We start from the raw sequence: 23,227 nt of genomic DNA, 5'->3' as shown, positions 1-23,227 counted from the left end.
CTGTCTCACAGTTTTTTGTCTTGCTGGGCCACCCCTTGGCCAGGCCTTTGTCTGCAGACAGCCGGCTTTGGTTGAGCCTCCTGTCAGTGCCTTTTGGCAAATCTGGGTTGCAGTTTCTTCAGCTCCAAGTCTTAGGTGCATGAAGCTCACACACAAACAGCAACCAAAACAACCAGAGAGCTCAGCACCATGCTGTCAGCTGGGAGCCCAGGCCCCTAGCCGGTCTGCCCTCCTCTCTCCACCTTCCAGAGTCTTCTGTTTGTGGATTTCTATATAATGCCAGTGGATCTTACCCATTAGGCCTAGTGGGAGAAGGAGGAAACAGTGTATCCACCTGGCCTGCCCAAAGTGGAAGCCCGCTGGCCAGTGTGTCATACTGACTGCTGCTTTCGTCATTGTTTTCCTATCTCCCTCACTTCTTTCTACATAAAATGTTTTTAAGATGATGGTATGGTGATGGACAAACGCAATAACGGTCGATAGAATTTCTATTTTAAAGGAGTCTGTAGCCCAGCAGATGAAATGAGTATAGTTAACTAAAACATAAGATATATGATGCTGTGTCCTAAGGAAGAAGAGAGGGTTTTTATTTACATTATCCCTAAATTAATACGGAAACAAGTTGCCACGGAAACAGGATGCACACACACCACCTTGCATCTTGCCTCACTGGCCTTGCAGAAAATTCCAGGCTCTTGCTCTGCTCTGTGCTTACTTTGTTGAAGTTTCTTGCGTTGTCCTGGTATAAATATCTGTGTTCAAAGACCTCATGTTGAAAAAGAAAGTACTGTTTTTCATGTAATAAGTTAAAGATAGGTTTATTCAGTCTCTTTTTAGATCATACAAACCAGTAGTCTAGAAAGAGGATATTTCAAACATTAAATCTGAGAACATAAAAGGTCTGTGACTTCCCGTGCACCCAGGAAATTTCCCAGCTTTTCTCCCAAGTTCATGCAGCAATGAACCGAAGAAAGCAAATTACAATGGTCTCCAGTGCCACCCAAAGAGAGTAGTTATTGTCATTCAAAGTTCTTCCCCCTGTGTCCCAAGAAGTCCAAGAGATGAATTAGTTCATCCTACTGATGACCACTAGAACCTTCTGCAGACATCCACTAAGATCATGCTGAAAGAATGATTAGGCTGGGCATGGTGGCTCATGCCTGTAATTCCAACACTTTGGGAGGCCAAAATAGGCGGATCACTTGAGGTCAGGAGTTCGAGACCAGCCTGACCAACGTGGTGAAACCCCGTCTCTACTTAAAAAATAAATAAATAAATAAATAAATACAAAAATTAGCTGGGCGTGCTGTTGGGCGCCTGTAATTCCAGCTACTTGGGAGACTGAGGCAGAAGAATTACTTGAACCTGGGAGGCAGAGGTTGCAGTGAGCCGAGATCGTGTCACTGCACTCCATCATGGGCAATAGAGTGACTCCATCTCAAAAGCAAGCAAAAAATAAATAAATAAAAAAGACGAATGATTGAAGGCAGAAGGAGTTGCCTCCTGACCTTCTGACATTGGCCACCCTTCCTGTCTGGACAACTCTGAAAAGCAACCAGGGAGAGGCCTCCTTAGACCTAAAGAACCTGGTTGATGAGCTTGTCCCTTCAAATAACACACAAACAGGAAAGAAAGACAGTTGTAAGAAATGCAAGGGCTTAGGTGATCGGAGGCTTATTGATAAGCCATATCTCCGTCTTGAAAACAAAAAAGAAAGCAGTAGATTGAAATCCTGTGCAAAGTGTTGCCCAGTGCCACACTTTGCCTGTCTGGTATTTATTGACAGTGGTGCTGCAGCAAGAAGAGCGTTGTATTCAAATCCATGACAAGCGCTGATCCCGCAGGTTTGGTTGCGCTGATGCGTATCTGTCGGTCCCCGTGTGCATTCAGCATACACCGATTCAGTCCCTGCGAGGTGCCTTCTGATAGTGAGGTGTGGCATTCTGTATTACTCTAATGTTTTGGTTTTATTTTTAGGCTCAAATGCTTAGTTTTCACAGTAAAAAAAAAAGTTTAGTTAGGCCTGAATGAAGAGCAGATTTCTCATTTCTAGATTCCAGGTTAGGTATGAGGGCTTATACCTTGAAACGTCACTAGCCCCTGTGTCTGTCTACACTGTGTACAAGTTCTCAGTAATAAGCAAGAAAGTGAAACAAAGCTGGTTTGGGGAAAAGCCTAAAGTATTGAGTCTTCCTTTCTGGTATTCCTAAGCCCAGTTGAGAACACCAGAGAAAAGTTTCATGCCTTCCCTAAGCTAAGCCTTCTAGGAAATGGAACACTGCCAACACTGTCTCCCTTGTAGAATCAAGTTGCTCTCCAAGTTGCTTTTTTTTTTTTTTTGAGATGGAGTTTTACTCTTGTTGTCCAGGCTGGAGTGCAATGGCGCAATCTCAGCTCGCTGCAACCTGTGCCTCCCGGGTTCAAGCGATTTTCCTGCCTCAACCTCCTGAATAGCTGAAATTACAGGCACCCGCCACCATGCCTGGCTAATTTTTGTATTTTTAGTAGAGACAGAGTTTTGTCCTGTTGCCCTTCTAATATCAGTAAAAGCCTTGCCCTTCATCCCTACTTGTTTCTCTTACGAGAGAGAAAAATAGACTTTCATTATTGTCATCTCATTCCTGTGTAATTTCACATTTCACACTAGGCAAGTTCACCTGTTGGAATAAAAAGTCATTGCCTACTGGGCTGTCTGAAGTACATGGGCACTTGAGTCTCTTTCTGTCCTATCAGACCTTTAATTACTAACTTTTACTAATTTGTTCATCGTCATTTAGCCCAGATACTCCAGCTCTGATTTGATGAGGCCTCCAGTAGGTCACTGCAGGCATTGTCTGAGATTTTAAATGAGCTAGAAGGAACCCAGAGACTTTATTCACTGGCATGTGAATGAGATGCCTGTGCACAGCATGGTCATTGCTATGTGTACGCATGCTCTGAACGTTGTAAATGCAGAGATTATTATAATCACCAGGAGCATTTGCAAAAATTATAAACTCCCCATTACCAGCATCTGTGCCTTTTATTTCTGAAATGTTATGGCAACTGCTTAAAAATCTATACTCCATAATTTAATGCTGCAAACCTGTACATTATACAGTAAAAATCCACTCATCTATAACTAAAGAACACACAAAACTAAATAAAATTTTACCTATTCATTTGGCTTCCATCAGTCAGAGACAGTGCAATAAGCAGACGGCTCAAGTGATCAATTGACATTAATGAAAAAATTTCAGGATAGTTTATAGGCTTAGTCCAGATTAAGCTGTCCTTTCTCTACTTCTCTAGACCTGAATACCTCCATTAGGAACTACCAAATCCTCACCTGAATGCTCTATCAAAATCGATTTAATTTTGCCCTGTGCTAAGCATGTCGTATATCTCATCATATTTCATTTCTTTACAATTAGTCCATTTATGAGAATTCTTTGTTTAACATTAAAAGTGATCTGCCAGCAGCTCTCAGTTATGTAGGAACCTGTGAAGTATGCTGTTATCTAAATAATCCTTGAAAGAAAAAATAGTCTTCCAGATAAAGTGGCTTTCTGGGCTCGTCATGATTTTACCTTTGGTGTCTCCCCAATTTCCTGGAATTCTACGTTCCAGGGAACTAGCTGTGTTCATTCTTTCAGTCCCTCTTGGCCTTAATAGTTCTTATTGGTCCCTGAAGTCTCAGTTCGAAGCCCTTTCAACACCCCTGTAAGACTGACTTGGTTGCCTGTCCTGTTTGAGACCTTAGCTCTGCATCCATATGTTAATATCCCTGTATCCTAATAGTCTGTTGACTTGTCTGCCATCCTTCAGATTCATGGGGTGCCCAGAGAGGGAACCTTTCCTTTGTTCACTGTGACATTCCCCAGAGGCCAGCCAAGTGCCTGCCACTTAGTAGATGCTCAATAAACATTGACAAGGAAATAAATGAGTGTGCGCAACTGCACTTAAATATGATACATGCATCGGCCACCTTCGCTGAAATTTTCTGTAGAGAAAGAGTTACATGAATATTTTAGTGCTGATATTCGGTGGTGATTGAATCACCATCATGCCCAAGTAAGATGTTAAAGACTGAGCTACAGTTTTCCCTTCAAAGTTTAATGTCTGAAAACTACAGTTCTCATTCCAACACCATCTCTAACTTGCTGTGTGATCATAGTTAGATTGGCTAGCTTTTCTGGGCATTAATTTTCACCAGGAAAGTAAACTTCCTGGGAAAGTAAAATAAGTTCTATTTCTATTCTATCCTGTTCTGTGGATGTCATTGAACGTAATGGTTGAGCCACCTGTGCATGGTTTAATGACACCCACAGAATAGAACATCAGCCCTCTGCCTACTTAAAATGTGTTTTTATGAGGCCCATGGTACCTAGAAGACTGTGAGTCCCTACGCCTGTGCCCTCTTGGTCTGTTTTGATGTACTGTATGTGGATTTGGCTCTGAAAGTGGAACTGGCCTGCAGGCCCCAGGCCAGAGGTCCCCCTGGTTTCTTCGTGATCTAGAGCCAAACACTGTTTCACAGTACTCCCAAATCCCCCCAGCTGCAATCAGCCTTTTCTGTAGCATCTGAAAAGAAAGTAAAATAACATGTATGAGCGCTCTAGAGAAAGGGAAAAATGATGTAAACATAGCATGAAAATATAGTGACAGTTTTCTATAGTTTATCTCCTGCTTTCAGTATGTATACAAGACAGATCTGTTTACTTTGTGGTTTGATAAGGTCACCTTTGAGTCTTGGTTGAGCATGGCTTCACGTTGCTTACATCGTAGCTAGCGCTCATCTGTAATTTAAAAATAAAAAATGACACTCACATTGATACTTTTAAAGTTAATGTTTCATTTTTATTGCTGCAATACTTATTAGGGAATATTGTTGCTTTTGAATCTGATCAGAAGATAAATTATTCCTGCTCTTAACATTAGTCTTTTGAATCTGATCAGATGATGAATTACGCTTGCTTAGAAGATTAGTCTGCTCAAGGCTACCATTTATACACACTTTGACTTTTTGCTTTAGATATTTTCAAGACAGCTAAATAAACCATTAGTTTAAGAAAATAAGCCGCCTGTGCGAAAGTCACCGACAGGTGTTGTTGGAGACGTATGTTCTTACGCTTTTGCTTGGCTATTAATGTCCTTGTGGCTTATGGCAGCACTGGGCGTAATTCTTCTGCAAGTGGCAGAAATTCCAGTTTGTGGAGCTCACTTAATGCTCTCATGGTACCACTGATCTTCATCATTGCCCGGGGCCTGCAGTCTCTTAGAGCCTCAGTGACTCCCTCTGGACTATTGAGCTCGTCTTGGTAAACAGGAAGGAGGACTGCGGTTAAACGCAGAAGTCCAGTCAAATGACATCTGTGTAAATGAACCAGATTACTATATGAAGCAAGCTGCTGAAGAGACAGAGATGTCCAGTGGAAGGGTCTTAGAGCTTTGGAGTGGGTCTCTGGATACTTCCTCCTGTAGCAAATTCAACTGAACATTCATTGAATCAGTGTCTTCCTGCCCTGTGTGTAGGTAGAGAAAGGCTGAGCAGGACACAGTGGGGCAACAGGTCTGTGTACAAGCAACACCTCGCTCTGGGCAGTGTGTGTCTGTAAATAGTGTGTGTGTGTGTGTGTGTGTGTGTGTATTTTCCTATATGGAAAACTGTGCTGTCATTGGCATATCTGTCTTGAGCGTCTTCTCACCCATCCTGATGGTGAAATGCCAGACCTTGGCAGGGAGGTGAGGGAGCCTTGTCTTTTGGTAGAGATTCCTTTGCTTAGTGCTCAGATGAAGTCTCAGCATAGCTCAGGGAGGACCTGGCCTTGCCTGGGGTGGAGGGTGAGTTGCCCTCCCAGCAAGGGACAGTAAGCTTGGGAAGCAATTCCTGCAGCAACCCTCCTGTTCCAGCTCTTTCTACCCAACAGAGTAGGTATGTGAATTTCAGAGTAGCTAGAATGCCCTTAGCCAAACGCTCTTGTATTTGTATTGTTGGTTTTGTGTTGTTGTTGTTGTTGTTGTTTAGAGAGGCTCCTGCTATGTTGCCCAGGCTGGAGGGCAGCGGTGTGATCACAGCTCACTGCAACCTCAAACTCCTGGGCTCAGGTGATCCTCCCCCCTCGGCCTCTGAGTAGTTGACATCACAGGTTTGCACCACCCTGCCCAGCTAATTTTTAAATTTTTTGTAGAGACCATCTCTCACTGGATTACCCAGGCTTGTCTCAAACTCCTGGTCTCAAGCGATCCTCCAGCCTCAGCCTCCCAAAGTGCTGGAATTATAGGTGTGAGCCACTGTGCCTAGCTGCAAAAAGATTTTAGTAACACAAAGATTAGACAGGCATCCAGCCGGATTGGTATCTCTACCAACAATCCCCTGAACTGAATGAAACAAGAGCATCCTCTTGTCAGGTTTGGCCCCGGGATGGAGCCTGCCGAGATGCATCTACGTACCCGGGTGCACACTGCCCCGTCTCTAACCTGCCTTTCTTTTTCTGCAGGACATTGACGGCCAAGCACTCCTGCTTCTGACCCTTCCGACGGTGCAGGAGTGCATGGAGCTGAAGCTGGGGCCCGCCATCAAGTTATGCCACCAGATCGAGAGAGTCAAAGTGGCTTTCTACGCCCAGTATGCCAACTGAGTCGGCCCTCGGGAGGTGGCCCGTGATGTGGGATGCAGTGTTGGTAAAGGTTTCCAGGACTGAAACTTTGATTTTCCGGGATATGTTAAATGGTACAGACACTAAGTATCACCAGAAAACCAGAAGCCCAGGATCTCCTGCCTCTGCTGGCGTGTGAGCTGTTTCCGTGTTTGCAAAGCACAGCGAAGCACAGCAGCAGTGGCTTCTGGGGAGTGCCAGTTAAAGTCACGCGTCAGACCCTGCCGGACGTGGGCCAGCTTCTTGGTTCGCCCACATTTTGCCTTTCTCCCGCCCCAAACCGGCAGCTCCCTTGGAGCAGGGTTTCCTAAAGTGAGGCCTGCATTCTTTGTAAAAGAAGAATGTCGCCAAGGAAGAAACCTCACCCCGTGCCGTCGTGTTTCCTGTAATCACACGGGCACATTTATACATGCAGTTTCCTGTGGATAGGCGTGTGACCCTGGTTGAGTGGCACCTGCGGTTTCATCTTGGTGGCAGCTCCTTTCTGCCATGCAGCTGGCAGCGACGTCCTTATAAAAAGATGTGCTAAAGCTCTGTCCTCTGTTTGAGGTGCCTTTTAGGAATACGGGGAGTGAAGGAAGGCCTGCAGGCATCTCCGTGCAACTGGATGGTTGGTTGGTTGGTTTTGTTGTGTTTTCTGAGACACAGTCTCGCTCTGTCACCCAGGCTGGAGTGCAGTGGCGCGATCTCAGCTCACTGCAACCTCTGTCTCCCGGGTTCAAGTGATTCTCCTGCCTCAGCCTCCCAAGTAGCTGGGATTGCAGGTGCCCACCACCATGCCCAGCTAATTTTTATATTTTTAGTAGAGACGGGGTTTCACCATGTTGGTCAGGCTGGTCTTGAACTCCCGATCTCAAGTGATCTGCCCGCCTTGGCCTCCCAACATGCTGGGATTGCAGGTGTGAGCCACCACGCCCTGGCCCGACTGGATGGTTTTTGATTGAAGCCTAGAATATCTGTAGAGACACACTCTACCCAGTCTTTTCTAGACCTCAACTATCTCCAGTGTTGTAGTTTAATTGTAGTTGGATCAGGGAGTGAGACTTTTAGGCAAATGTTGGATTATATATCAAAGGAAAAGCTTAAGTTTCAGAGAGCAGGAAGGTAAAGAGATGTGGGGGAAGCGTTTCATGAACCAGCTACATCCGCTTAGAAGGATCATTGCAGCAGGTCACTGAGCAGGAGTCCCTCTGAGGGTCCCTTCTGTCTCGTTCTGCCCCAGCTGGCTGCATATGCACCAGGGACAGTGCAGCATGAGCCTTGAATCTGGAGGCAGCCACTTGGCACCCTGGTTTTGCTGAGAACTAACTCTGAGATCTTGGGTGACTTCTTATCACTCTGGACCTCAGTTCCTGTGAAGCGACAGGTGTGGACACTGAGGGCGCAGTGGTGAGCACGCTGTCTCCCGCTGGCGTTCATCCCGCTCATGCCGGAAAGAAAGATCCAGATCAGCCAACAATGAGAAAAAGAAAGAAAAAGAAGGGTCTGGTCCCAGTTCTGACCCTGCCATTCCTGCAGCTCTTTCTGGCTTTGAGTTTGCTTGTGGAATTTCTTGGGCAGTTGTGTTAAATCCGCCAGGTCACGTACAGACAAAGCTGTGGCTGCAAGAGTTGGCTGGCCTCTTGGACCAGAAGCCATCTCCATATCCTCACGAGCGACTCCGTATCTCCACTCAGACCCAGTGGACTACAGTGTTCCTCTGTGGTGGCTGCCAAGATGCCTTTTTAAACGTATGCAAGGAAACCAAACCCTGCCGCAGTTCCTGAGCAGACACTGGAAGCAGAGGCTTCGCACCCTTCCTGCTTTTTCACCATAACTACCTTGAGCTTGTCCCTTGGACTAGAGTGTCCACAGTTCCAGTAAAATTCTGCGGTGGGCTGACGAGCTGCTTGCATTTCTGTGACATTTCCAGATACGATTCTTGGTGGGATTTTGGAAACTGTGATTGCTCAAGCTCACCCTTCTTCACACTCTAATGGTTACAGAGGAGAATGGAAAACACATATTTTATGGATGAGGCGTTTTGGTCTCCCCTGCAGTCGCTTTCTAGAATCAAGTTTTAGAGTTTGGCTGATGCATCTGCCCGGGGACCTCAGATGGGAGGAGTGTGTCACTTGTGCCCCGACAGAAATGTCTCTGGGATCCGTGGCTGGCTTGCCCTGGGCATCTCTCCTTTAAGCTCCAGTTTTGACCTTTCCGCGGTTTTCCACCCCTGCCTTCTCAGCCACATGCTTTTGGCCTTAAACGCTCAAGTCTCGTGGAGTGAAACTCTGTCAAACGACTGGAAAGGGCATCCATTTCCAGATCTTTGGCATTTTCCCCGCGCTGACTCCTTGATGATCCTTCACTGTGGCCTTTTCAAGCTGAGTTGTTTCTGTTGTATTTGAGACGACGATGAGGGAATGTGGTGGCCGCAACAGAACAAGGACTTGCAGCACGAATGTCACCTTCTGTCTCCCTCTTCAGTGGTGGCACGGAGGAGGAGGTGCTGCGTTGGAGGGAGGAGATCCTCCAGGAGCTCTCTGGAGCCCACCCAGGGAGCTGGAATTTGTGGCCCGCCAGGAGCCCAGGAAGGATACGGCCACTGTCACAGGGGAAAGTGTTTGCTTCCCATGAAGCCAAGTGCCCAGGACTGTCCATATCCTTCACCCTGACAGTTTAACTTCAGTGTTTCTCTGTGCAGTCGCGGTCACCATGGGTGAGCACTCTGTGTGCGCGTGCCAGGGAGGAGATGGCTGTGACCACTGCACAAGAGGGCACGGCCTGGCGTCACCATGAAAGTTGTCTCTATGCCATCTCTCCGGTCCTTGAGGAGAGCCCAGAAAGATTTTAGGACCAAGGAGGTGCTTTTCCTCCAGCTGTTGCCAGTGTCCTTCAGAGCTTGGATTCTCCGGGGATTTCCGTCGTGACGGGTGGACTTCACGTCAGCAGCAATTACAGAATTGTAATGTGTTTTCATTGCTCTGTAGGATTCACCTCTCACCAGCGTCTGTCTTAAAGATAGGGCCAATTTCATGGAGCATTTTTCTGTGTGTGTCCTTGTTGCTTTTGGCAGAAAAAGTGGATTTGACATGTGTGCCCTGATGCCACCATAGCCCCTAGGCCAACAGTGTCATGGTCTAAACACCAAGAAGTGATGCCCCGCATTCCTTGCCTTGATGGTACTGTTTCTTCTCCATCTCTCTCGGATGATCCTTTGGGACCAAAGTCCTCTCCTTAGTGCGCCCACGTCCTGTGGGCATCACACCACTTGGAACTTCCTGGAACTGGCCCGGCGGACCCTGCAGTCTGCGCTGTTTGAAAACCCTGAGAAAGAGACGTCACCTCAACTTGAATCACGACAGCCCATTGCTCAGTCTCACCCTAAACTCACGGAGCTTGTTTCAGCTCCTCACTTCTTGACTGCATTTGTACTATGTTGAAAAAATATCCTGTCCACAAAAACACAAACCTAACAACGTAGAAAAAGAACAGGGTACTACTGGCATTACAGAACTTCTTCGCCTTTCAAAACAAAAGCAAAAGCCAGTGAACTTCACCACAGAGCTTCATAGTGTGGGGGACTCATCCATCACTTTCAAAATTAGAGTCATTTGATCCAAGTTTGGGTCAGACACAGTATTTGAGCTGCACGGCTTCTGGGTTATCCTACCTTATTTGATCAGATTCAAAAGATGATTTCCTGTGTTTGTTTTGGTTTGTTCCTCAGTACGTTAAAATGATCCACGCCTTGAACACTGCCCCTGCGACCTTTACTGCCCTCTGTAGGAGGTTGATTTTGATCAGCCCTTTGAAGATGGGTGTCGAATTTATCTCACAGAATTTTTAGTGTTGTATATGGCAAGTTCTGAGATTTGCCCTCTATCTTATGCCAAACACCCCTTTCTAAGAGCTGTCCCCGCTTAGTTTTAGAAGCACTAGGGGTTTTCATACTTATTTTATAGAACACCCATTTATATTTATTTCTGTATATAGAACTAAAAAAAAAGCAGTAGTGTTAAAAATCTTTGTTGTGGTTTGAGCATCTTTGCTGCTTTTGGATTAAGATGGCGAATCAAGGCTCCACTTCCTCTCTCTTCTGTCTTTAGAAAGCTGTGATCACGTGTGCAATTATTTGAAAGGAAACATAGTCAATTAAGAAACCTGTACTTTAAGGAAGAAATTGTTAGCGAGATATCCATACTGCCCATATCTCGTTGGTGCAATAATTAAATAGCAAAGGAAATCTGTATTGGCAACTATTATAATTCAGTAGTTCTTTTGTTTATTGCCCTTTTCTGTTTACGAGTCTTTTGGAAATTAGTCCCTTTCACGTGGTTGAATTCTTAAGTTGACCAGTTCTTATAGCTCTTATCACTAGAATGGTTTGCAGATACCCCAAACATACTATGATAAAATCAAATTGTGCTACTTTTGACCCATGTAATTTACCTGAAAGTTGTAATTGCTGACATAGAGTACTGCCTTGAATTTTGGTTGAAAACCTCTCTAGTTTCAATGATAAATAACAACTCAAACGATTCCATATTGTTTGAGGAAGGGGCTGTAATTCTTCTGTATGGTTGGCACCAAATAATGGGAATTTGGCCTGGTGAGTATGACGGTCGTGCTGCCTAACCAAGGCAGAGCAGTGCTTTTTGTGTGGCTGAAGAGATGTGCTGACGAAAAAAGGAAACTTCTAGGACAATCGTTGGCTAAAAATCACCTTAGGATGAAAAATTTGAGGCAAATTTTTTTAAATGACAGAAAAAATAATCATCTCACTTGCTCAAAACAGGAGCCAGCATGATCTCTGGAAACATCAACTATCCCTCGTCGTGAATGTTGAAAGCCCTTTCACTGTTTTGCATTCTAGTTTGAATAGTTTGTATTGAAATTGGATTCCTATCTTGTGTATGTTTTTGGTGCGTAAAAGGGAAAAATTGGTGTCGTTACTTTTGAAATTTGCAGGACGAAGGGCATGCTTTTGGTTTGCTGTAAGATTGTATTCTGTATATATGTTTTCATGTAAATAAATGAAAATCTATATCAGAGTTATATTTTAATTTTTATTCTAAATGAAAAAAAAAACCCTTTTTACTTGAAAAATAATTGTAAGCCACATTGTTAATAAAGCAAAAATAAATTCTATGGTGGTGTTTCGGTCTTTGTGTTGAAGGTTATTCAATGTTATCTTTAGCGTCTGCATTAGTTATTTTGGTGGGAATTTTTTGTTTTGTTTTTGCCACGCACTAAAGCCTTATTTCTAGGTTGTTAACGACCACGACTCTCAAAGTCCTGTGTGACCTCTCAGAGTCACCTCCTAGCTCCAGAATGGAACTTTCTGGTCAAGGAACTTGTGTTTATTCTTTTTAGTTGTTAAAACATTCTCGTGTATCCTTACACAACCACCTCTAGCCCTCCCACTTTCAGTCATTTCTGTTATTCTAGGATTTCCTGATGCTTTAGTAGAAAGACTGCTTTATTTCTATGAGAGCAATAATTAAATAACCACATTTATATTTATCACTTTTCTTTCAGTGTCACACGTAGGTTTTAGGCAATGAAGTTGGGATGAGAAGAGAGACCTTTGCCATCCTACCCCATCTCTGGGATCTCTCACAGGCAGAACCTGTCCCCTTCCTCTGTCACCACAGGTTCAGGCAGCATCTCCTAGGGGCAGGGGTAAGGCAGAAGGAAAGAATCTCCTAGGGACAGGGGTAAGGCAGAAGGGGAGAGAAAGCACTGAGTTAATGGAGGTGGAGGAGTGTTGAACGATTTCTCCTTTTCATCCATCCCAGATGATTTCAAGTATCTTAGTTCACCTTATTTTTTACTTCATTGCTTTCTTTTTAAAGACAGGCTCTCGCTCTGTCACCCAGGCTGGAGTGCAGTGGTGCAGTCATTTACTTCTTTTTAAATATTATTTTTTGCTCTGATGGCAATCACATTCTGCATATAGAAATTTTTCTTTTAATTATGGAAACTTTTTTTTTTTTTTTTTTTTTTTTGAGACAGGGTCTGTCACCCAGGCTGGAGTACAGTGGCCTGATCACGGCTCTCTGGAGCCTCAAACTCCTGGGCTTAGGTGATCCTCTCACCTTAGCCTCTCGAGTAGCTGGGATCACAGGCATGCCACCACATCTGGCTAGGAAACTTTTTAATAGCAAAAATGAGGCCTAAGAGGGCAAAATGGGAAACATATTATTCATTTTCTCAAAATACACTGGAAGCAAATAGATAAAGGGTGAGATGGCTGAGTAAATAGGATCATTGTATTTCAATTTGCACTTGGAGATCTTTGAGAAGAGCAAGACCAAATATCTAAGACAGTGGAAGCTGAACTCTGTTCTGTACCTTTAAATTGAATGAATCAAGGCAAGAAAGAAAATCTGTATTTCTTTTCATGTAGCCATCAAAAACCTATTTTTAATTCTTCTGCTCTCTAGTGAGGCTGTTTCCTCAGTTTACTAGAAGTTACTTCCCCCTTGTCTTGGGGTTTGTGCTGTGACTATTTTAAGTCTGTGAAAGAGCATGATGCTTACTGGAGTTTCAAGGACTGTGTTTAAAGAAATGTCGTTTATGTCAACATGACCTTGGGTGATTCCTCCTGAAGACTGGACATGTTATCAGTTTAGTGAAAATACAACATCAAAATAATAGATGGGCTACAAAGGTTTACTTGGGGATAGTTTCATCAAGAGGTTTTTATGTTGTCAACCCAAGCCTGGGTTATAACACCTTCCATTTAGTGCAGTTCATTTGTTGTGTCAAAGTACATTGTTTTGTGTTCTTCTATAGCTAATATGTCTAAATGGTGCATCATAGTAATAAGTAAAATGGAAACTCTTCGTTTGTTATTCTGAAGTCTGATCAACACACAATGACCACTACCACCAGGTCTTCCCACCCAACCCCAAAATTTGTTTCATCATAGGTATTGCCATCTTTTGCTTAAAATTTTTGGAATAGGAGATGTACATTGACTAGGAGAAAGAGTAAAACGTTGCACTTTTTACTGGGTTCAAATACTCATTCTACTACCTGCAAGGTATGTTATACAAGGCCTCAGTTTTCTGTAAGAGGTGGATAGTGCTGTATCTGTGTATGGTTGGTAGAATTGGATATTAGATAAATATGGTGTGATTCTAGGCAGAGTTAGCATGTGGTAGTGAACCAGATTCACAGTATCACTGGGCACCATCAACTCCTGGACTTTTGAGCACTTGCTCATTGGAACATCCTGGCTGCCACTACTATTGTCTCCTTCACATCCACCTCAGCAGAAACTTCAGCCACCAGTCCCAATCCAATTAAGCCATTGAGAGTTTGGGCCCTACCCACCAAACCTAGATTCAAATGAAGTACCCACCATGGTGTGCAGGATCTGGCTTCCCCAACAGTTGACCAGAAGGGCTGTGTGACACCACTCTCAGGTAAAGCAGAATTTGTGTCCCAGGGCACCAGCTTGGATCAGTGTGAGATGGGAGGGAGCTAGCAGCAGTGTCCTATTCCTTTCCCTGGATGATCTATTTTGAAGAATGGTAGTTTTGTTTAGCCTGACCAGAAACCTTGATAGAGAAACCTTAAGCTGAGGCCAACTCTATAACATACCATCTGGTATTTGCTTTCCAGCCCTACCTGCCTCAATGTCTATTTTCCCTTATTCCTGCTGCCTGGATGTTTCATTCCACAATAAAATATTGGCACATATGCTTTGACCTAGACTGTTATCTTTGAAGCCCAGATAAGACAACTTGTGCAAGAAGTTTATAAAACAGCTTCTCAGCTAGGATTTTGGAGTCAGATTGTCACCCCTCTGAAAGCAGTAGGGACCCTTTTGATCTTGGTAAGTAGGGGATAATAATCCTGACACTCTGGCATCACAATCACTAAAGCTTTTGCTTCTGGTTGAATGCACAGCAGGTGGAAGGCATGGGTGTGGGAGATTAAGTGGCCACTGCTTATAGTAGGGGCAATGATAGTACTAAAGACAGTGTGTAAGGTAACTGCATTTGGCATCACTGGCCTTGAAAAAGGAAAATGGCACACTTAGGGAATCAATTTGTCAGCTCAAAAGCTTCTGAGGCAGCTTTCAAAGGCACTTTCATCTTCTACAGCCACAGGGAAGACCTGCTGAAAATCAGGCCCAGGATCTGATTATAAGGATATTGGTGCTGCAAAGGATACTAAATGGGCAGCCTTGACAGGTTTCCTTTTTCAAAGTCAGAGCCCTTGTAGGGAAAGAGTTAAAAATTAACACCTGAGATGGGTCATTGAGTACATAAGACAAAAATCTTTTTTTCTTTTTACTTTTTTAAGAGACACGGTCTTACTCTGTCACACAGGCTGGAGTGCAGTGGTACGATCACGACTCACTGCAGTCTCAAACTCCTGGGCTCAAGCAATCCTCTGGCCTCTGCCTCCCAAGTAACTGGGACTACAGGGATGTGCCATCATGCCACCATGCCTGGCTGATTCTTTTTTTTGTATAGACAGGGTCTCAGTATGTTGCCCAGGCTGGTTATCCAAGAATCTTCAACCTTAACTTTACCTAAACTCTCCTACGTCTAGGCAGAAGCAGCCCCCTTGCTGAGGTGAAAGCACTCCCCTTGCGTGAACACCATAGGACAACTTCACCTGATGCAGGTTCTTTATTTGCAAAATGACATCATTCCCAACATGTGCCTCCTCCCTTTGACCCATCATCACTTTCACAGCAATAACCAGATTTAGGTCTCAGCACAGCCTGGAAATGTAAATACAAACCCTGATTTGGGAAGAACAGTCCATACACCAAAGGAATTACAGAATCTGGCTAATGCACACTGGCAGAAACTGGGAGGACACATATGGTAATAGGTTAGGGTTTTAGATGAAGCAGGACAGGATATAATGCTGGATATGGGGAAATTCATGACATTGGGGCATTTATTGTGACCTAGAATTCAGTATTTTTGTAAGAATTACTTGGGGCCAGTCTAATGATCACCCATGATGGCTCCCAGGTGTTGACCTATAGTTAACAAGCTGGAAATGCAAAAGTGGCTTTGTTATACTTTTGAGGATGATGTCAAAAGACTGGAAATATAACGCATATACTAGGCTAACTCTCCTGCTCTTTTTTAAAATGTAGCTCGCAGAAGACATTGGTCATCTTAACATGTGGCTGGTCTATTGATGGCATCATGCCAATTAGACCTGGTGAGCAGGAATCCTGGTAAAATACTTGCATACCAGAGGGAGGAAGATAAACCCCACAGACATTAGAAGCAGCCAGCGTTATTGACAGCCTGGTCGACCAGTGGCAGAGCTACAGCCTCAGTTGGGGAACTGCATCCTATAGGTATACAATCATGTCCTTCCAGCTGCTACATTTGCACAGAACCAGTGGCCAGTATAAGAGACTGTGTTCCCAAGAGTCTGAAGGCACAGACATCCAAATAGTAGAATTAGGTTGGATGGGCTCCTCTCACCACTTATTCCTAGTAACTCGATTGTTGAATATTTTCCCCACAGAACACAAAGTACCACTGAACTGGAAGCTGTGGTTATCCTTTGCCCTTCTTATACAAGTGGACCAGCAAATGAAACAGTTTATGTACTTGATTGCCGTGAAAAGCTAGGTCTGCAGCCACAGAGAAGACTCACTGAAAATCAGGCCTAGGATCTGATTATAAGGATGGCAGAACTGCAAAGAATATAAAATGTGCAGCCTTGACAGGTTGCTGGTTCTGCACAATGAGGGTAGGGAGGAGCATGTCAGAAACCCAGGGGATTCAGTGGGGCATCTCTTAGTGTTCATGTGGTCACTGGTAACCATGAATAGGCAACTGAGGCAGCAGGGCAACTCAGGGAGTCCTTGGGAATATGAAGTTCTGGATTATTCCAAACCCAAGGAATCCACTCTGGATTATTCAAACTCTCAAAGACTCCTTGGAGTATGATGTTCCGGATTATTACACAGACACAAGAAAAAAAATCCAGATTAGTCATGAGGCTGGCCAAGGGCGAATCCATAATTCATGATAGCAGAAAGAGTTGATAAGAGTTAGTTACAGCTGTGAGACTTGCTATGACAAAGGGCAACTTGGCTTCTTAACCTTTATTAAGTCTTTTTCTGGAAAGGGTCATTGCCTACCACTTTGAAGAATTAGACTTGCACTTTCCCTCTTGGGGAAAAACGTGAGGGTATCTTGTTCTCTGAGGATGAGAGCTGGATATAATGAGAGAGTGTGAGTGCATCCAGGATTGATGGTGTTTCGTCAGTTTATGCACTCCCCCAGGCTGCTTACATCAACTGCTGCTTTGTGGATGAGCTGTTAGCTCACTGCCCAGCAGTGCCAGCTACCATGACCACTTTTAGGCTCATGGCCAGCTCCAGCTCAGCATCTCTCCCACAAAACTTGGTGGCCACGAGGCACAGCAGCACCCGGATACATTGTACTTGCCCCATTAAAGGTCTAGTTTCTCCCATTGTCTCGACCCAGATGAAGCACTGGGTTTGGAATTTGGCTACTTTGGGTGTCAGAACCTGGAGATGCTATGGAGTTAATGTCCCATGGGGCAAACTTTGATCAATTGAGATATAAGATGTAGCCAGCAAATAAATTCCCTTCTCATCCTCTCCCGGATGGACTCTATCCCCATATGGTGGAGGCTCTGTGCAGCCTGTCCAGAGACAACCCATATGTCTGAGTAACCACATGTGCTTCCTCATGGAATCATGGCCACCTCACTATGCACTACTGATTATTTAGTTTTCCTCCTCCTGTGCTTGACATTTCTCAGCCTGAGATTACCTCCTCTCCTCCAATAAAGTACCAGCTTAGAAGCTTTTTCTCAGGATCTGTTTTCTTGGGAACTCAGCTAAAGCAGTAGGCCTCCAAAAGTAGATAGTATTATACTCACATACGCACTTTGCAAATAATAATGACAAAATATTCTGGTGTAATTCAGCAGGACTCTGGAGCTGGGGAAACCTACCAGCCTTCCATGATTGGAATGCTCTTACTATGCATTTGTTTCAGAATTCCTTAAAGACATGGGATAGAGGTTAAAATTTGAAATGTCCCATCTAGGTTTTCTTCTAGGGTTTTTAAGGTTTTAGGTCTTACGTTTAAGTCTTTAATCCATCTTGAGTTAGTTTTTGTATAAGGTGTAAGGAAGAGGTCCAGTTTCAGTTTTCTGCATGTGGCTAGCCAGTTTTCCCAACACCGTTTATTAAATAGGGAATCCTTTCCCCATTGCTTGTTTTTGTCAGGTTTATCAAAGATCAGATGGTTTTAGATGTGTGGCATTATTTCTCAGGCCTCTGTTCTGTTCCATTGGTCTAGATATCTGTTTTGGTACCAGTACCATGCTGTTTTGGTTACTGTAGCCTTGTAGTATAGTATGAAGTCAGGTAGCATCATGCCTCCAGCTTTGTCCTTTGTGCTTAGGATTGTTTTGGCTATATGGACTCTTTTTTGGTTCCGTATGAAATTTAAAGTAGTTTTTTCTAATTATGGGAAGAAAGTCAATGGTAGCTTGATGGGGATAGCATTGAATCTATAAATTACTTTGGGCAGTATGGCCATTTTAACAATATTGATTCTTCCTATCCATGAGCGTGGAATGTTTTTCCATTTGTTTGTGTCCTCTCTTATTTCCTTGAGCAGTGGTTTGTAGTTCTTCTTCAAGAGGTCCTTCACATCCTTGTAAGTTGTATTTCTAGGTATTTTATTCTCTTTGTAGCAATTGTGAATGGGAGTTCGCTCATGATTTGGCTCTCTGTTTGTCTACTATTGGTGTATAGGAATGCTTGTGATTTTTGCACATTGATTTTGTATCCTGAGACTTTGCTGAAGTTGCTTATCAGCTTAAGGACATTTTGGGCTGTGATGATGGGGTTTTCTAAATATACAATTATGTCATCTGCAAACAGACAATTTGACTTCCTCTCTTCCTATTTGAATATGCTTTATTTCTTTCTCTTGCCTAATTGCATTGGCCAGAGCTTCCAATATTATGTTGAATAGGAGTAGTGAGAGAGGGCATCTGTATCTTGTGCCAGTTTTCAAAGGGAATGCTTCCAGCTTTTGCCCATTCAGTGTGATAATGGCTGTAGGTTTGTCATAAATAGCTCTTATTATTTTTAGACATGTTCCATCAATACCTAGTTTGTTGAGAGTTTTTAGTATGAAGGGGTGTTGAATTTTATCAAAGGCCTTTTCTGTATCTATTGAGATAATAATGTGGTTTTCATCATTGGTTCTGTTTCTGTGATGGATTATGTTTATTGATTTGTGTATGTTGAACCATCCTTGCATTCCAAATACCATTCAGGACATAGGCACGGGCAAAGACTTCATGACTAAAACACCAAAAATCAATGGCAACAAAAGCCAAAATTGGCAAATGGATCTAATTAAACTAAAGAACTTCTGCATAGCAAAAGAAACTATCATCAGAGTGAACAGGCAACCTAAATAATGGGAGAAATTTTTTGCAATCTATCCATCTGACAAAGGACTAATATCTAGAATCTATGAGGAACTTATACAAATTAACGGGAAAAAAAAAACATCAAAAAGTGGGTGAAGGATATGAACAGACACTTCTCAAAAGAAGACATTTATGCAGCCAACAAATATATGAAAAAAAGCTCATCATTACTGGTCATTAGAGAAATGCAAATCAAAAACACAATGAGATACCATATCACACCAGTTAAAATGGCGATCATTACAAAGTCAGGAAACAACAGATGCTGGAGAGGATGTGGAGAAACAGGAATGCTTTTAAACTGTTGGTGGGAGTGTAAATTGGTTCAACCATTGTGAAAGAGAGTGTGGCAATTCCTCAAGGATCTAAACCAGAAATACTATTTGACCCAACAATCCCATTGCTGGGTATATACCCAAAGGATTACAAATCATTCTACTATAAAGACATGCACATGTATATTTATTGCAACACTATTCACAATAGCAAAGACTTGGAACCAACCCAAATGCCAATCAATGATATACTGGATAAAGAAAATGTAGCATGTATACACCATGGCATACTATGCAGCCAAAAAAAAGGATGAATTCATGTCCTTTGCAGGGACATGGATGAAGCTGGAAACAAGCATTCTCAGCAAACTAACACAAGAACAGAAAACCAAACACTGCATGTTCTCACTCATAAGTGGGAGTTGAACAGTGAGAACACATGGACACAGGGAGGGGAACATCACACACTGGGGTCTGTCAGAGGTGGAGGGTTAGGGGAGGGATAGCATTGGGAGAAATACCTAATGTAGACGATGGGTTGATGGGTGCAGCAAACCAGCATGGCACGTATATACCTATGTAACAAACCTGCATGTTCTGCACATTTATCCCAGATCTTAAAGTATAATTTTAAAAATTTAAAAAAAGAAGTCCCATCTGATTTTTATTTTATTTTATTTTTGAGATAGAGTCTCACCCTGTCACCCAGGCTGGAGTGCAATGGCACGGTCTTGGCTCACTGCAACCTCCGCCTCCTGGGTTCAAACAATTCTCCTGTCTCAGTCTCCTGAGTAGCTGGGATTACAGGTACCTGCCATCACGCCCAGCTAATTTTTGTATTTTTAGTAAAGACAGTTTCACCATGTTGGCCAGGCCAGTCTTGAACTCCTGATTTCATGATCCACCCACCTCAGCCTCCCAAAGTGCTGGGATTACAGGCATGAGCCACTGTGCCCAGCCTGATTTTTAACATAAGACGTGTGTATTAGAGAGTAAAAAAACAGGTATTAAATTTACCTATTATCTCATTATTTCTAATTACAACTTTATTGTATTTCCATGTATAAAAACACAATATTGAAATCAAGTTGTTTATACTATTTGAAAACTTTTCACTGGTTTTTTTGTAATCATGCTCTTACATAAGCATGTGAAGTCAATCTTTTTTGCATATTAGCATTTTTATTTTGAATGTATAAACTTTTAAATAATTTGACATGCTGTGTACTACTTACCTAGCTGCTGAAAATACTTTCATTTTGCCATAATTCCTTCAGTTTAATGTATTTTATGTCTTACAGGTAGGTTGAAACACTCTTCATGTCCTCTCTGATTCTACTTCCCTCCTTCATATTCTAGAGCTCACCACTGTTCTGATTTTCTCTTTTCAAATTCCTAAGCATGATTTTTATTCTAATGTTACATTTGCATGTAACTATAACAACATATACCACTTTTTGTGGGGTTTCAAAATTTTAGAGTGTTGTGCTACTTGCGTCATATTGCAGTTTCTTCTTTTTGCTCAATATTATGTTTCAGAGATTCATGCATGTAAATATATGTATCTAATTCATTGATTTTCTCTGCAGCATAAATTCATTGACTGTATTATGAATCACACATCCATTCCCTTATTGGTAGACTTTTAGATTATTCTCAGCTTTTTGCTCTTTCAGAAATGCTTCCATGGCCAGGCGTGGTGGCTCATGCCTGTAATCCCAGCACTTTAGGAGGTTAAACCGGGAGGCTTGCTTGAGCCCAGGCCTTTGAGACCAGTCTGGGCAACATAGGAAGACCCCATTTCTCCCCATATTTAAAAAATTAGCCAGGCATGATGGTGTGCGCCTGTAGACACAGCTATTTCAGAGGCTGAGGTGGGAGGATTGATTGAGCCTGGGAAGTCGAAGCTGCAGTGAACTGTGATTGCATCACTGCACTGGAAGACAGAGTGAGATCCTGTCAAAAAAAAGAAAGGAAGAAGAAAGGAAGGAAGGTAGGGAGGAGAAAGAGGAGGATGAGGACGAGGAGGAGGAGTAGGAGGAGAAGGAGAAGGAGGAGAAGGAGAAGGAAAAGGAGAAAGAGAAGGATCCATGAACATTTTTGTCTATGTCATCTTCTGTGCACATGTACGAGAGTCTCTAAAGATGTCTCTAAAGGTGGAATTGGTGGGCCATGGACTAGACACATTTTCAGCGTTCCTGGATGTTGCCAGTGTTATCCTTAGTGGTAGCACCAGTTTGCACTCTTGCCAGAAGTACACGAAAGTGTCCATTGCTCCGTATCTTAGCCCACACTTAACAGAGTTTTAATTATTGCCAATTTGATGAGTGTGGAAATAGTAACTCAATATAGTTTTGACTTGTATTTCCCTAATAACTATTTAAGTTTAGTATATTTTCATCTGCTTATTGTCCATTCATGGTTTTTATTTTGTAAATTACCTATCCATAACCTTTACAGATTCTCATTGTCTCTGAGTCTTCCTCACCCCCCTCCACTCCTTTGATTTATAAGGATATTTTTAAAATATCCCTTGATATTAATCCCATATCAATTATGGGATTGTCAATAATCTTGCTCTCTTTTTGTCTTTTCACTTAATTTTGTCCTTTGTGATTCAGAGGTTTTTTTAAATTCTAATACACTTCCAATATGTCAGTCTCTATGGTTTTTGCTTTTATTCTCTTGTTTAAGAAAACTTATCTATTCTTAGGACATAGATATATTCTCCTTTATTTTCTTTTAAAAGTTTACGTTTTGTTTTCCCCAAACTCTCTAGAATTTTCTTTGTAATGGTACTACCAGTATTATCCAAAGTGGTTCAAGTGCAGTGGGTCACCCGTGTAATCTCAGCACTTTGGGAGGCCAAGGCAGGAGCATCACTTGAGCCAGGCATTTGAGACTACAGCGAGACCACATCTCCACACACAAAAAAACAAAAAAACAAAACAAAACAAAACAAAATTAAATAATTAGCTGGGCATGTTGATCCTTGCCTGTGGTCCCAGCCACTTGGGAAGTTGAGGTGAGAAGATCACTTGAGCCCAGGAGTTAGAGGCTGCAGTGAGCCAAGATTGCACCACTGCACTACAGCCTGGGCGAGAGAGTGAGAATCTACCTCTAAACACACACACACACACACACACACACACACACACAAAGTGTTAGCACTAGCTTCCACTCCTGGCATAGGAAATTCATTCCTGCTCTGCACCTTGACAACATGCAGTGGTGTTTTTCAGGATTGCTGATCTGACAAGTGTGGAATGATGTGGAATGGACATGTGGGCCAGTGAAATTGCCCTATTCTATCTTAATTGCCCAGGGTCTATCCTTTCCCCATTGACTGGCCATCCCACATGTGTCATATTTCAAGTTTACATTCAAGTGCCGGTCTATGTCTGGTCAATATTTGGATTCATTGGTGTGTGCATCTATCCTGATCAATGCCGTCATCACATTATCTAATAACCCCTGTTACTTGGTAAAGGAAATTTTCCTGCCTTGTTGTTTATTCAAAGTTGTCTTGCCTATTCTTGATCTTTTATTCTTCATTATGAATTTAGACTTGTTCAAGTCCAGAGAAAATTTTGTTAGTGTATTGATTGGATTTGTATTAATTAAGTTTATAAAAATTTGGGGAGAATTGACTTCTTTTATACTATTGAATCTTTTTATGCAGAAGAGGATATCATTTTAAATTTTTTCTTGTACTTTACATGTCCTTCAATAAGGTTATGTTTTTCTCTGTAAAACTCTGGCACGTATTTTGTTAAATGTTTTCTAAATGCTTTATAATTTTTTTACTATCTTTTTTCTGTTATGTTTTGTTCATTATTACTGAGACTC

The 23,227-nt window shown here is 42.7% G+C and overlaps 1 protein-coding gene across 6 annotated transcripts in view; it reads left to right on the top strand.

Moving 5' to 3' along the window:
* SFMBT2 (Scm like with four mbt domains 2) overlaps positions 1 to 11,766 on the top strand; it is a 250,410-nt gene extending 238,644 nt beyond the window's left edge. For all 6 annotated transcript variants that reach the window (XM_077945707.1, XM_028825950.2, XM_028825951.2 and 3 more), the window contains one exon: positions 6,480 to 11,766. In XM_077945707.1, coding sequence (XP_077801833.1) covers positions 6,480 to 6,620 — 141 coding nt within the window. In that variant the 3' untranslated portion in view covers positions 6,621 to 11,766. The remainder of the gene's footprint in view (positions 1 to 6,479) is intronic.
* The last annotated feature ends 11,461 nt before the right edge of the window (positions 11,767 to 23,227 follow it).

Source organism: Macaca mulatta, chromosome 9 (assembly GCF_049350105.2).
Source record: "Macaca mulatta isolate MMU2019108-1 chromosome 9, T2T-MMU8v2.0, whole genome shotgun sequence".
In the NCBI taxonomy this organism is placed as follows: Eukaryota; Metazoa; Chordata; class Mammalia; order Primates; family Cercopithecidae; genus Macaca; species Macaca mulatta.
Note: the sequence above shows the minus strand (reverse complement) of the source record. Positions and strands in the feature narration are given on the sequence as shown.